This window comes from Stegodyphus dumicola, chromosome 4, assembly GCF_044657685.1.
Source record: "Stegodyphus dumicola isolate Sdum_Otavi_A_Nest chromosome 4, ASM4465768v1".
Classification (NCBI taxonomy): domain Eukaryota; kingdom Metazoa; phylum Arthropoda; class Arachnida; order Araneae; family Eresidae; genus Stegodyphus; species Stegodyphus dumicola.
Window position 1 is genome coordinate 245,335,648 of NC_140771.1, and position 15,780 is coordinate 245,351,427.

At 35.9% G+C, this 15,780-nt stretch overlaps 1 protein-coding gene across 2 annotated transcripts in view; it reads left to right on the top strand.

Moving 5' to 3' along the window:
• Positions 1–15,780, top strand: part of LOC118201984 (uncharacterized) — a 70,193-nt gene that overhangs the window by 24,537 nt on the left and 29,876 nt on the right. For both annotated transcript variants that reach the window (XM_085816172.1, XM_035374135.2), the window contains exons 3-4: positions 308–404; positions 11,845–11,930. In XM_085816172.1, coding sequence (XP_085672298.1) covers positions 308–404; positions 11,845–11,930 — 183 coding nt within the window. The remainder of the gene's footprint in view (positions 1–307; positions 405–11,844; positions 11,931–15,780) is intronic.

A 15,780-nucleotide genomic window follows, 5' to 3' on the forward strand; every position in this document is an offset into this window, starting at 1 on the left:
TATTATTGTATTTTTTTAATTAATTTAAATGAATAAGCTTATTCTATTTTTAAATGCCAATTTCTGTATTTCTTAATGCATTTTCTTATAAATTGTGAACAAAAATGTATGTGTGCAAATACTTTTTGTACCCACTGTATAACACTACTCAAATACGTATATAAAAACCAAAGACATAATCAAATAACACAAATACTTACATAAATTTATAATAATATGAATGTTTGATATGGATAGAATATTAGGATTTAATTAGAAAAATTGTTAGGCATTTTTGTAGGGTCTCAGTGTAATTTTCCTTTTACAGGGTCTCAGTGTAATAAGCTGCGTTGGATCAGTGATGCGGCTTATTCTCGGCTTACCACTCGTGCTTCAGAATGATGATCTTCAGGGGCAATTCCCATGTACGTATGTAAATTTTAATCTAAGACTTCAATAAGTTGTCTTCAAAATTCAGGATGTTGTCGTGGCTATTACAAATTTCTATGACAGACAATATTGTTTTACTACACTCATTGCTTCGAAATATCATAAGATGACAGACGACAAGAATTCTTTCTAACAAAATTTCTTAAAATTCATACTAGATTTAAATTTAAAGAGAATTTACAAATATCCTGAGTTACCATACCTCATGATCATAATCAAAATATTCCGTTAATCGCCATTTATGAGGATTGGTTAAATGGTTAAACTACAATGAAATGTTATTATTTTGAAAAATTGTATACCACGAAATGGAAAAATTAATTGAAATATCACTATCAAAAAGTCGATACTGAAGCGTCAGTTCTTTTTTTTTTCGGGGGGGGGGATGGGGCGGAAGTAAAATATTCATCATTTCCCTTTTAATTAATTTAACGTTTTCTAACTATTTTACTTCCTTGTACGAAGTAAAGGAAGTCTTGTAGCTGGAAAAAATGTAGGGTATCGTACTTCAATGGAAATATCCATTTTGATCGCAGTACATGGCCTATGGTTCCAGCATAATGGACCTCCAGCGCTTCTGTACGTAATTAGCTGGATATGGAATACCTAAGTTGCTGGATTGGTTTTATGGCCGCTACGTCTGATACCTTTGGATATCTTCCTATGGGGCCATCTGGAAGAATTGGTTCTATGGGCACCTAGTTACTACGAAAAGTGACTTGGTTGGTCGTCTACGTGCTGCGTACTAGACACCACGCTGCTGCAGTCAGCGCAGTTAGCCATTCGACGGCATGCTGGATTGGTTTTATGGCCGCTACGTCTGATACCTTTGGATTGCTTCCTATGGGGCCATCTGGAAGAATTGGTCTATCGGCACCTAGTTACTACGAAAAGTGACTTGGTTGGTCGTCTACGTGCTGCGTACTAGACACCACGCTGCTGCAGTCAGCGCAGTTAGCCATTCGACGGCGTGCTTGGATTGGTTTTATGGCCGCTACGTCTGATACCTTTGGATTGCTTCCTATGGGGCCATCTGGAAGAATTGGTTCTATCAGCACCTAATTACTACGAAAAGTGAGTTGGTTGGTCGTCTACGTGCTGCGTACTAGACACCACACTGCTGCAGCCTGCGCAGTTAGCCATTGGACGGCGTGCGGATGCATGCCTCGATATGCGCGGTGAACATTTTGAACACCTTCCTATATAAACATATGCAAATACTTATGTTCATGTGTTCAAAATAAAGTTTTTTTCTTGCACCGGATATGACGTCAACTTTTCTTTTGCCTTTATCTCGGAAACTGTGGGTCGCACAAGTACAGCTCTTTGAGCACTGTTTATGTATTTCGAGCAAGGAACCTGGTTGTGTAAAGTTTGAGCAATTAAATTGTAGATTAATAGTCAGCATTTTTTTTTGAATTTATTTCTAGCATTATTTCTTAGTGTGTGTATTATAATATATGCTTTTTTATATTAAGCAATTCACCTCTATATTTAAACTCCCTAATATATAAAATGGCATTGAAAGACATCGCGATGAAACTTGAAGGTATATATATATTTTACAAAATTCCTTTCGGAGAAATAAGTAATTGCCTTGAGCCGCTTATTGAGCAAAATCGCCACATCTGAAGTGTAAAAGCATTGTTTTTTTAACCTCGTTTAAATTCCGCAACAACTGAAATCTGTATATTGCATGAATAATGGATAATTCTATTTTCGCAAAATTTTCCAAACTCTAAGATATGGAATCCGTAGTTCGATTTGGCTTTGAGTTTGATTCGCCTTTGTTGGTTTATTCGATTATCGCAAAGAGATTATGACACTAAAGCTATACGCCTAAGGCAGGGATGGGCAAACTACGGACTGCGGGCCAAACCCGTCCCGCCGGAAAGTCCTATCCGGCCCGTGGATAGAATTTTAATTTGTTGGTCCGAGGCAAATTAAAAGAAATATATATTCATATATTATACATCCATCTCCATTTCTACTTTGTTTAAATATTATTCTTTTTCTTCCTTTTTTTTCAAAGGATTGATGATCTTTTTACCTTCTCGATTTTTGTTCTACAAAACATAAATCGACGGAAATAGCAATAGACAGCTTTCAATCGGTAAAATGTTCGGAAGTTCTTTGCTAGTTATAGCTGTAGAATGGCGCCAACAAGCGTTATCTCTTTCTCTGGAAGAAGACATTTGGGAATCCAATGTAGGTGAATTTAGACCTCATATGTGGCAGATTGAGCATTTTAAGCTCCACCCAGTGGCCCTTTTTCTTTTGGCGCGAGTTCCAATATTATTGATTGCGCATGGAAACATTGCGGATATATAGCATCATTGTGAATAGCGGTGAAATCCTTAAAAGTATACCGGCAAATATCATCTTAGGCAACCAGTAACAAACCACATCCATGCATGGGCCGAAGCTACTTCAAAAAATCGCAGTGCATTGAAACGCATATGCGATAATTCTCAGCCGCCATCCTCGTCACCAGCACAGCCCCTGTATACTTTGTACCTGTAGTGAACTAATTTTATCTTAAGTTAGCTTATTCGGCTTTTCTTATTCCCTGTATATATTTATCTCCTTGAACTGTAAACCTTGAATTATGAATCTTGAACTATGTATTTTGCCTTATTTTATGTATTGTTTCCACTGTTTTGCCTTTTTTTTATTTTATGTATTGTTTTACTTTCTAGTATTTTACTTCTTATTACTTTTAGTATTTGTAACCACCTATCCATAACTCTGTAAATATGTAACTATGGCGCTGCGATCACGAAAGCTGGAGGCAGTGTCTAAACATAGCTCCGAAATTTTTTAAATAACTGTTTCAGTAAATATTTTCAACTCTCTAAAAAAGTTTAATGCACCTTTCCTATGCAATGTCTCTTTCATCAAATTGAAAAAGGAAACTTCGCTTCATCGAAACTTCAGGTGTTTTGTTAGCTGTTTACTATCAACACGAGAAATCCAAAAGAGGCCCTGACACGGAATATTCAGATAAGTAACATTATGTTCTCTATACAATATATGTTTCTCTATCACTAGAGTGCAATTAAATTTTTACACCCGCAATGCACCCTTCTTCCATCATGCACTATCGTCTTCGTCCAGCATTTGTTTGCACTGCCCCCAACAGTCGTCTTGAGCACAATATGTATTTATAAGTGTGTTATTTTGATCAAGTTATTTCCGTTCCGTCAGCGGGGCTACCTGGCCGATATGCTAACCACCCAGTGGACCGGCTGCCTCGCTGTCGGTGGAAAGAAAGAAAGAAAAGCGCAGCTAGTGCTTGTTTGGGTAATTCGCAATTGCTATTAAAAAACGTAAAGTTGATTCAGAATGCTGTGCTTTTACTGATGAATGGGGATGGAAATATTTTTTTTTAACCGTTGTAAAAGATAAACCAGCGTGTCTTGTCTGCAATGAAGCTGTAGCAGTCTTCAAAGAATATAACATTTCCCATCATTTCAAATCCAAGCACAAGAATTCCAGTTAAGAAGCAATGTTCGGATATGAAAGAAAACAAAATGCAGAAGGTCTTCGTAAAAAATTATCAGGCCCACAAAATTTTTTCAAGAAGGTAAACAGTATCCAAGAGGCAGTTACACATGCATGTTACATTGTAACATACAATATTGCTAACAATAATGGAGCTCTCAGTGATGGGGAGTTCGTTAAACAATGCATGCTCCAAGTTTGTGATGTTTTATGTCCAGACAAGAAAAATAATTTTGAGACTTTAAGCTATCTCGAAAAACGGTAATTCTAGAATCGAAGATATTCATAAAAATTTGACATCACAATTAGAGTCAAAGACTGGCCAGTTTAAATTTTGCTGTATAGCTATGGATGAAAGCACTGATATAAATGATACTGCTCAATTAGTACTGTGAGAACTTTGAAATTACCGAGAAACTGGCATGCATACGTTCTTTAAAGGGAACTAGAATGGGATGTGATAGTTTTCGTGAATTTCAGGAAAAGCTTTTAACTTTGAAAGCGCCTGTAACGAATATATGTAATATTACAACCGATGGAGCACAAAAATGACAGGAAAAACGAATCTGGTTTTCCTATACTCTTTAATCAAAACTTTCCCGGGAACAATGTTGTTTTTCTGCATTGTATTAAACATAAAGATACTCTGTGTAAATATGCAATTGAATATGAAACCCGTGCTTGATGCAGTCGTGAAGCTTGTAAATACTATTCGATTTCGTGGGCTTACTCACAGGCAATTTTGAGATTTTCTTCAGTCCCTGCAATCTGAATACTCTGATGCACTGTATTACACGAAAGTAAGGCGGCTTAGTGCAGGATGTGTTTTCGAATGAGTTTGGCAGTTGAAAGACTACATTGTGCCGTTCTTCCATGAGAAACAGTGTTTTGCGGAGTGCGAAATGTTAGAAGATACAGAATGGCTTTTGGACTTTGCATTTTTCACAGAGCTTCTTTGTCATATGAGCAACTTGAATGTCAAGATGCAAGGGAAAAATCGATTTATCGACGATATTTGGGCCCACCTCAAATCTTTTTAACTAAAACTTAATCTGTTTGCTGGGCTGCTAGATAAGAACGACTTGTCTCACTTCCCGAGGTTAAATTCAATACCCTCAGTAAATGAAGAAAAGCTTAAAAATTATGACAATGGCTTGAAAAAACTGCACTTTGAGTTCGAACGCAGATTTCAAGATTTCAGAACAAATTTCAAGATGAATTGAATTGAATATTTTTACCATGCCTTTCAACGTAAATTGTCACGCAGTGAGCTCAGATTTACAGCCTGAATTAACTGAGTTGCAATCTATCAATGATTTCAAGCAGTTGTTTCTAAATATCTCAACAGTTTTACAAATCATTATCGAAAGAGGGTTTCCCAAATTTAACATCTCACGCCCAGAAAATCAGTGCTATATTTGCTTCATCTTATATTATGTGAACAAGTGTTTTCAACTATGAATCTTAGAAACGAATTATTTCAGAAGTAGACTGACAGATGAGCATTTAGCCTCGTTCCTTAGAAGCAGTACATCTCATTTCGAACCTCAATATAAGGAACTTTTAAAAATGAAATCGCAGTTTCATTCATCTCATTAACATATTTAAATTATAATACTTGAATATTGTTTTTAAAATTTCAGAAAAATTTATCTTGGTCCGCCATTTTGTTTCCGATTTTTGGCCTGCGGCCGAAAAAGTTTGCCCTTGTAGAGAACTTTCTAAGGGCTCGTTATACATGGGGAAATTACAGCCCATTTAGCCAGTCCGTTGTCTTGGAATGGAGCCCAGGTTGGAACTGCCAATTTTTGACGAATTTACCTCTTGTCGGCATGCAGTCCTTATTTAGTAGGAAGATAGTTCAAATGCGTTCAGCTTGTTTTTTAGCTACGCATAATTCGACTAAGATTTTACATAAATAGTTCATACTTTTAAATTTCTATCATCAATTGCAGATAGAATTCCTACTTGGAAGTCAATTTCTCGGAACTTGATTTAAAAAAATAACTGCGCTGTACTATGGTAATAGATTCTCTTTTCCTGAAACGTAAGAATTTTTCTCTTCGAGATACATCGAGTTTGCCTTTGAGGCTTGTGATAGACGCTGACCATACACGCCAACTTGCAGAATGCTGGAAAATATTTCACGTCGCCCAACCGGTACAGTGATTAAGCGTCGCTGACTGCCGTGCCGAAAGGCCCGGGTTTGAATCCTGGATGCTTGTAAATGTTTAGTGTTCGTGTGGCATGGAAGGCACTCTAAATATGCGGCAAGTCCTCTCAAGAGGTTGGTGGTAGAGGAAGAGGGGAGGGAGACCTCGAACCCGCCTCCTCAGGCTGCTCTCCATAAAATCCTAAATCGCACTTTCACCTGTAAGGTGCTCAAGCCTGTTGCCAACGGCAGGCGTAAACTTGCGCATCTTGCTGAAAGGAATTTCGTGGGCTTCAGCTGACTATAGGTCACACAAGTAAGCATTAGCAACAGCAACAAATATTTCACATTTCTTCGCTGTGTATTTCGCTACATAAAAAAAAAAAAAAAAAAAAAAAAAAAAATGAAATAAGAAATTTACATCTTTAGCTTCTTATTTCATTATAAACTTCTTATTTCATTTTTGGTTTTCACATGCTCTACCCCCTTTTTCTTGCAGTCTGCCTCTGGTTGTTTGGTTTTTGCTTGCATTTATTCCGAATTAAATATTGGATGAATTTTCAATGCATTACTTATTTTAATTCATTTTGCATTACTGTTGCTGCTTTTAGCGCTAGAAAGTGGATTAGGTTTTTTTTTTTACTTTGTATTTATTCTTTTATATGTACATATATACAGGGTTCCCACTAAAGTCCAGTACCACCCATTCAACTGCTGAACAGCTGCACCTACAGTTATAAAAGTGGTATGTACGTAACGTGGCTATTTGCTACTAGATGAGATAGCTTTCAGCGCCACCTGGTGGAAAACAGCGGAGTTAGCGTCCCTGTTTCTTAAAAGATACGAGATAAGAAGAAAAAGTGAATTACAAAGTTGTAGAGCATCGGCGATTTAGTGCGAAAAGACACCTCGTGGACATGAATGTTAACAGAACGTCTTAAACAAGCATTTGTTTGTTCGCGATTTCAGAAACTATGATGTCACGAAACGATCTTAAAAATGCGCCACCTGGTGGAAAACAGCTGAGTTAGCGTCCCTGTTTCTTAAAAGATACGAGATAAGAAGAAAAAGTGAATTACAAAGTTGTAGAGCATCGGCGATTTAGTGCGAAAAGACACCTCGTGGACATGAATGTTAACAGAACGTCTTAAACAAGCATTTGTTTGTTCGCGATTTCAGAAACTATGATGTCACGAAACGATCTTAAAAATGCGCCACCTGGTGGAAAACAGCTGAGTTAGCGTCCCTGTTTCTTAAAAGATACGAGATAAGAAGAAAAAGTGAATTACAAAGTTGTAGAGCATCGGCGATTTAGTGCGAAAAGACACCTCGTGGACATGAATGTTAACAGAACGTCTTAAACAAGCATTTGTTTGTTCGCGATTTCAGAAACTATGATGTCACGAAACGATCTTAAAAATGCGCCACCTGGTGGAAAACAGCTGAGTTAGCGTCCCTGTTTCTTAAAAGATACGAGATAAGAAGAAAAAGTGAATTACAAAGTTGTAGAGCATCGGCGATTTAGTGCGAAAAGACACCTCGTGGACATGAATGTTAACAGAACGTCTTAAACAAGCATTTGTTTGTTCGCGATATCAGAAACTATGACGTCACGAAACGATCTTAAAAACAATCTAGTTATCACAACTTTATTTTCAATGTTTAAAACTTCTCTCCAGCAGCTGAAATACACATCTGGACCCTTGTTAGAAGTTCATGTTGCACGTTTTACCATAGCGGGTGACAAGTTTGCGCAAGCATCTGTAATACTTCGTTGAAGGTCCTGCAATGTTTGTGTAGGGGTCGCATACATCTGCTGTTTGAAGTAACCGCACAGGAAAAAGTCCATTAGAGTCATGTCAGGTGAATGTGGAGGCCACTCTTCGAAACCACCGTACCTGATTATTTGTTCTCCGAATTCCTTCATCAGATACTGCTTCACTTGCAACGTCATGTTGAAACCATCCACTCAGGAATTGAAGCAACTGTAGGTTCTCGACAAAATCTGGTATTATATCTTGCAGAAGTTCTAAATATTGTGCGGCCGTTAACATACTCTAGTAAAATATTGAGCCGATTAGCTTGTTATTATAAATTCCACACCAAACATTTATCGAAAGCCGTATTTGATGTCAAACGTCGGCAGAACATGATGGATTTTCCAGTGCCCAATAATGTTGGCTGAATCTCTTACCTGTTGCACTTTGCGAAACGATTCTCGGTCTCCGTCCAGCAATGCCTGGTTAGATGTTTTTCAGTATGGATGAGCACTTAATTCATTTAGGATTTTCCAAAATGACTTTTTGAGAGTCCACAGTTTTCACTTAGCTCTCTTGTGCTGCTGTTTCGATACGTGAGGCCGTATGATAGACATCTTCCGGTTGCACTTTCCGTCCTATCTTAGCTGATCTGCCGGGTCGAAGTCGGCTAGTCACGCATCCTGTCTCCATTAAACGTTTCACAACCTGTAGGATGGTTTTGTATGGAGGATGCGGGCCTGCAGGAAAACGTTGCCGATGCAACCAATCTGCCGATCGTGCGTTCACATTCACCGTAAGTAGAACCATCTCACAATAATCATTTTTTGAAAACCGCTCCATGAGTATGAGCTTCAACATACAACCACGAACCCTGCGAGGTTTGAACCACAGCCCTCTCAACTGTGAATTACAAGGCGACGTCACTGTGCCGCGATATGGCCATGTTTTTCATCCGAAAGATAATCTTTTCTCCTTTCGATCAAGTTTCGTGACGTCACAGTTTCGGAAACAGCGGAGAAACAAATGTGTGTTTTCAGCGTTCTGTGTTTAGCACTCATATTCACAAGGTGTCTATTTGTGCTAAATCGACGATGCTCTACAAATTTGTAATTCACCTTTCTTCATATCTCGTATCGTTTTCGAGATAGGAAGGCTAACTTTGCCGATTTTCACCAGGTGACGCTGTAAGCTAGCTCATCAAGCAGTGCATAGCCACTTTGCTATACCTCGACAGCAATTTTATGAATATAGCTGCAGCCGTTCGGCAGTTAAACAGGTGCTACCCGGGCACCCTATATATATCAAGGAGGTTAGAATAGAAGGAGGGAAGGTTCAACTCAAACGGTGAAGCTTGGCGGCCATCTTCCTGTTATCACCATGACTTGTGCAAGGAAGTCTGTCATTGCAACATTTTTTTCTTTTCTTTTTGAAGCATGTCAGCTTGTATTGCATATTAATGCACAAATAGATTCTCGAAAAATATTCCGGGCATTATTTTTCACACGTAAGTATTAATTTTCTTTTTTTATGTAATATGACAACTATGTCAAAAATATCACAATGTTATGTAGTTTTCTTTCCAGATGTGAAAAAAAGGACTTAAAATAGGTTATTTAATATAACTATAATCAAAATGTATTAAATACATTTTAATGTTTCTGTTTATAGCTGGTATCTTCGTTCCTTAAGACACAATGCTATATGGTAGGATTTAAATTGTATAATTTGAACGTTTTAGTAAATTCGTTTTATAACTTTCATGAAAAGTAAGAAATCAGTTGTTACTATTTTTATTAATTGTAAAGGTGTTAAATAAAGCAATGCTTTTCTTTATATATTAATTATTATTCATTTTTTTAAGTTAAGATAAACTGTTCTGTTGTTAAAAATTTTTTGTATAAACTTACAAATTTCTGCGCAGTGTAGTGATAAAATTAAGTAAAATTTTTACACAATTGAACATGTGGAAAGATGTATCCAAAAACTTATATAGGTGTATTTCTGTAATTCATCTTAATTAAAGGCAGTTTCTTTGAGATTAATAAATATGAAATGCGCATAAACTGAAATCAATGAATTCACATAAATCTGTTTTATTTTATTAAGATTTATTTTCTAACCTAAGCAAATTCGTGAAATATGCAGAAACATCATTTTTTAAAGGCTTTAATGTTATGCGCATGCATTTAGATTTCGAACTATTTCTTAATAATTTGCTGTACATAGTAAATTATGGATATCATCTTTATTACTTTAAAACAAAAATTCAACAATAGCGAGGGATTTCATTATAAATTTAACATATCTTTACTGGAAAATAAATGCACGGAACAGCTTAGAAACACGTACATGTCACTGCCGTAATGCAATGTTTTGAAGTCACAAACATGGACGCCGCTTGTTCGGCGGAGTTTCATTCCCCGATAGTGGAGGAAACTGCGAACCCTTCCTCCTTCTATTCTAACCTCCTTGATATATATCGACCTTTTAGGAAGAGTTTCACATTGATAACATTTTGGAGAAAAGACGCGTGTATCTATAGAATGTAACCTTTTTAAAAAAATAAATAAAAACCATTCATTTATAGGGACTGTTCGCACATTTTTTAGACAATTTCCATTGTATTTACAGAAATATTTTGCCTAAAGTTTTTGTGTTTTAAATGTCCCATTTGATAAACCTTAATCCTTGCTATCTTTTTAAGACAATAAAGCCATTTTTAGTATCGAAAGGGTTATTTTATTCCAGTCTTCTTGAACAGTTTTCCCGAATCAAAGGAGGATTTAAGTCGACGTTTGGACATATCGCTTTTTAAAAGTCTAAAAGCGCAAACGTCGGTGGATCATATATAGGACGGATATGCGAGGGTATGGCCTCGACACTTGTTTTTTGTTCCATTTTTTTTCAGGAAATTAAGAGTAGATTTTGACGTGCGGTTGCTTGTTTTGTTTTGATGCAGTTCTACTGATTGATGGCACTGTGGATAAAGAGAAGGTATTTCATATTTGAGAGATGGATATAAAATATGCTCCTGATTATATGTGGAGTTGACCTTAACAGTTTTCTACGCTGTCATTTTTATGTGCCGTTATGTCAGGAACTAGCAAGTCATAAATTCCTTGAAAAACGGAAAAACCTTTTCTTTAAACATTTTCTAAGATTCCCCCCCCCCAATTGATGATAATAAATGTATCTTCCTTTTATTGTGGTCATTTAAATATAACCAAGATTCATCTACTGTGACAACATTTTTTCATTTTAGTTCGAATAATTGTTTCTCATAGAGAATTCTGCAGCGCGTGCTGCTTTTGGCAATATGTCGTGGAGAAAGACGATACACATTGCGTTTTTTCGCCTTTTTAAGATTCAAATCAGCATTAATCCTTTTGTTTACAGTTGACATAGCATTTTAATTGATTATGCAACTGTCCTTTGATTTGCGGATTTTCTTTCAATATTAAAGTTCTTACCTTTGCAACATTTCCGTTTTTACCTTGGATATGTATTTTGAATAATTTTTCTCCTTAAAGCCAAACTTTGACGTTTGTTTCCTTTCTTATTGACAATATTATCTATCGTTGCTTTAGATACCAGAAAATAATGGCTTTCACAACGTTTTTCAATACCTAGATGAGAATAATTTTCTTCAGAAAGAACACAAACATAGCCTTCCGCCAATTGCTTCTATAAAAAGCGCCATTTTGCATTAAAATAAAACTATCAAGCAGCAGATGATAATTTATACTTAGGGGAGAAGAGAAAGAAAAAAAGAAAAAAAAGAAAAAAAAAAACCACCTGCAGCAGGTGATTTTAAGAAAAATCATCTAAAAAATGTGCGAACAGCCTTAGTAAGGAAGAGTAGATGAAGTGTGAATTTTGAACACCTGAATTGCTATGTCTCGTCTACTAACGGTGCCAGTTACTTTCTGTGACGAGGCACCGTTATGAAGGCGTGCCACATTAAGCATACATATATAATAAATTATGTTTTTTTTTCAGTTAATCCCTTATTTTTCGTCTTCAGTGCCATATACTTTGCTTTCCATACTATTGCTTCGTTCGCTGTGGTACCAGCAGTAAAAGAAGTAAGTAATGGATTTCCTTTTCTGTTGTCGAAGAGGCAAATATTTCTTCGTGTTCTGCAGTATGATATTAATGATAAAACTGATGATGTTTTCCTTGAATAGCTCAAATATTCACAGGCCTACTTATAGTCACTTTTGAAGCGACAGTATCTTATATTCCCGAGTAATCAAGAACAGCAACGATTACGTAAAGCAATAGATAGTATCAAATTTATTACGTTTCATAATTTTGACACTTTGTTACGAAACAATGAAAAATAGTTTTTTTATTGTTTAGTTCATGGAGGGTAGAATGGATGGATTAAGCATGACAAAATTGAAGCCAAGGAAATGTCAGCAACCTGATGTCAAGACTTATCATGGCTGTTGTACATCCAGTGGCGTAGCTAGGGTGGGGCATGGGGGGACATCCGTCCCCGGACGCAGCATCCAAAATCTTTAGGTGTCCCCGGGGGCTGAAAACCTTAGCTACTCCTCTGCATACAAGGGTAAGACTACGAAACATATTCTTAAATAAATTACATTGAATTCAAAAGCAAATATCAACATCCGCAGGCTCAGAAAAGTGTTTTTAGGCATAATTTACATTAAATACCATTGAAACTTCCAGGTTTTACCATGTATACATTTGTGTTATATAATTATCATTTACACATTTTCATGTACCTACATTTTATTAAATTTGAAAGAATTGTTTGAAGTCCTCGTGGCTTTTCTGTATGCTAAGTATGCCAAGTAGAAGATCTTTTATGTTAAGTATTAAAATTAGAATGGGAGACTTCTAAACGCTCAATGATGAATAGCTAACCCATAGACAACAACGATTAGGATATATATATATATATAAAACTTATGCGCTTATGGCAGTGGCCATAATAAGCGGTGACGTCATGTCGTAACGTTTCATGGCTTCATCTGCATTCAACAGGACACACGAAGAAGGCTTACTCCATATATTCTAACCTCCATGATTAAGTCCTAGTTCCTCGAAGATAGTCAGGCAAATAATTTACACAGCTTGTGTAATAACAGGTAGGTTCCGCTGCACGTAGGATTACTAGAAGACAAAAAATACACTTCAAGTATTTAAAATATGAAATTCGCAAGACAAATTGGCTATAGGTTTTGGTTCAAGCCCCTTGACCCACGCGAGCAAACACAGCTAGCACAAGCTAAAGGTGATTCAAGTAAATTCATAAGAGAGTAAATCGTATGGAAAGGATCAGCAGTGGGTGCCGAAAGCTCTCTCTTAAATTCAAGAATTGTATATCGAAAACTGGAGAAAAGAGCATCTTTGCTCCTTATTCTTCAATACACAATCTCTGGACGTCTATTCAATATTTGTCATGAACACACAGCTTTTAATTTCTTCGTAGAACCCATTTATTGAAGCAATAATTAAGCCTCTGGTGACGCTTTCCCGAGTTTCTTCAAAGTTATTTAAATAATGGCTGAGATTACACTTCACATTAGGGAACAGAAAGTAATCTGCGGGTATCAAACCTGATGAATACAGGGGATGTTTAGGATGCCAATAATATCCTTTGTTAGAAACTGCTTTGAAGAGAATGAAATTGTGTGATGGGGAGCGGAAAGTAGTTATTCGATTGAACTTTTTCGGGGCTAAATAAATTCTCTTCAAAAGTCTGTTCAATGTTTTCTTATAAAATGTCGAATTCTAGGTCTGTCCCTCAGGAAAAAGCTGCTTGTATGCAGAGCTTAAATTGCGCCGGAGCCTGGCTCCGGTACTTCTTAGTTTTCGGGATAAATCATAATTCCAATAACTATTACGAAGGCTCCGGCACTTCTTATATGTAACTTAACAAACTTTCTGTAGAATTTTGATCTCGAACATTTTATTTTTAGAAATAAAATTAATCACTTGTTAAATGTTAATTTATATCTTTACCATACTGTTAAATTTTAATTATTTTAATAATTTTTTAATTAGCAGTGATTCGATTAAGCATTTTATTTATTTATTTATTCTTTTCTCTTTTCTGACAGTCTTCCATAGGGCTACGGCACTTCTAATTTTAGAAATTAAGCCCTGCTTGTATGTGCTCACGAAAAAGCTGCTCCCTTTTCAATCTCCCCCCAAAAAAACAGTATGATAATTCTTGGAACTTTCTGTGCCTGTTCTATGTTCTGTTGTGAACCCTTTCCATCCAAGCAAATAATTGCAGTTTGGCCTTACAATTATAAGCAAAGTTTTAAATTTTATCTCCAGGTACAGTTTGCTTGAAAAAAATCGGGATTAATATCCGCCATTTTTGCATGCCAGCAAATCATGGCAAGAAGAAATATCTTCTTTGTGTTCTACTGTCGATGGGTAAAGGAAAAACGCGCACAAAATTTTCTTTTTCCAAAACTTCCAACGACAATTTTGTGAGCAGTGTCTTTACTGATGTTAAGTTCATAAACTATTATTCGAAGAGAGAGGTTACGATTTTTCAGCCACAAGTATCGAACTTTTTTGATGCTGTCATCCTTCTGAGGTTGCGATGGGTAAGCCTCTCTTAGGCCATCATCAATATTTTCGTTCCATCACGAAATCTTCCATACCTATGGAAAAACATTGGCTACTGTTAACCTCGGATTTCCATTCACTTTACACAGATTTCAAATATTTCCGTTGCTCGTGTTAAGGGAGTTTTAGAGTAAAAAAGAGAGTTTTTATTAGAATAAATATTTATTTAAATACATATGGAAAAGATACAAAAACAATTAATTAGATAATATCAAAGATTTGGTACAATAAAATGCAGCAGAATTACGTCCTTTTACACAGGGAACTCGCTGAATTTACCAGTCATAATCTCTAAGGTTGATCTAGAAGTGAGATACATATCCTTTACATTTTACTTTGTCAACTGAAATAAAGCTATAGAATTAAATACAGGGTGAAGATTATATCCACAATAGCTCTTTGTTATTCTCCACTCAGTTTTCGAATCCATGAAAACAGATGTTCACTGGATAAAAACAAAATGATTAATTGCGTAGAAATTCTATCCGTAAGCAGATGACAAGTTTATACTGTTAAAGCTATGAGTGATTTCTGGGAGATGATATTTATATATACTTATGTATGCATATACATGTATGCATATACATAAGTAAATAAATTAATCAGTCGTAATAAATTTCCTAATACTTGCGCTAAAACTGAAAGTAATAAAATAATTACCGTAATCCGGATGTCCATTATCCGGACCTCAAAGCCACAAACATTTTTTGTATGCTTTACGTATACGCGTACTGCGCATTAAACGCATCGCTTCTAATACGCATGCGTCGCTTCCGATAGTGAAGAAAGTGACAGAAAGGTTATTGAAAACGAAAAAATTTCGATTGACAAGTTAGTCGATATTCTCCACACAGCAATTACAGGATTTGAACAGTGGAACTTTGTAACTGAATAAAAAATTATGTCTGTTTATAGAATTAAAGAGAAAGTATTAGCATAAAAAAGCGAAGCAACTTAAACACCTTACATTGAAAGAAATGTTTAATAAAGTAAACAAATAAATATTAACCTTTTTTTTTTTGTAAATTTTGAAACCTTTAAATCATAATTTCTCTTTATTTCATAAATTACGGTTTCATATTTTTAATTGTACAATTTCTGCATGCGATCTTACCAGATTTAAATTGATGATCTATAATCCGGAAATACCCCTAATCCGGAATCACCGAAGTCCCGACGAGTCCGGATTACGAACTTGGTACTGTATATATTTTCTAATAGATTATTTAATATATCATCGCCTTTGAAAAAAATATAGAATTCTATTGATATGAAGTAACTCTTTTTATGTTTTGAAACATACTTTTATTCTATGACAAT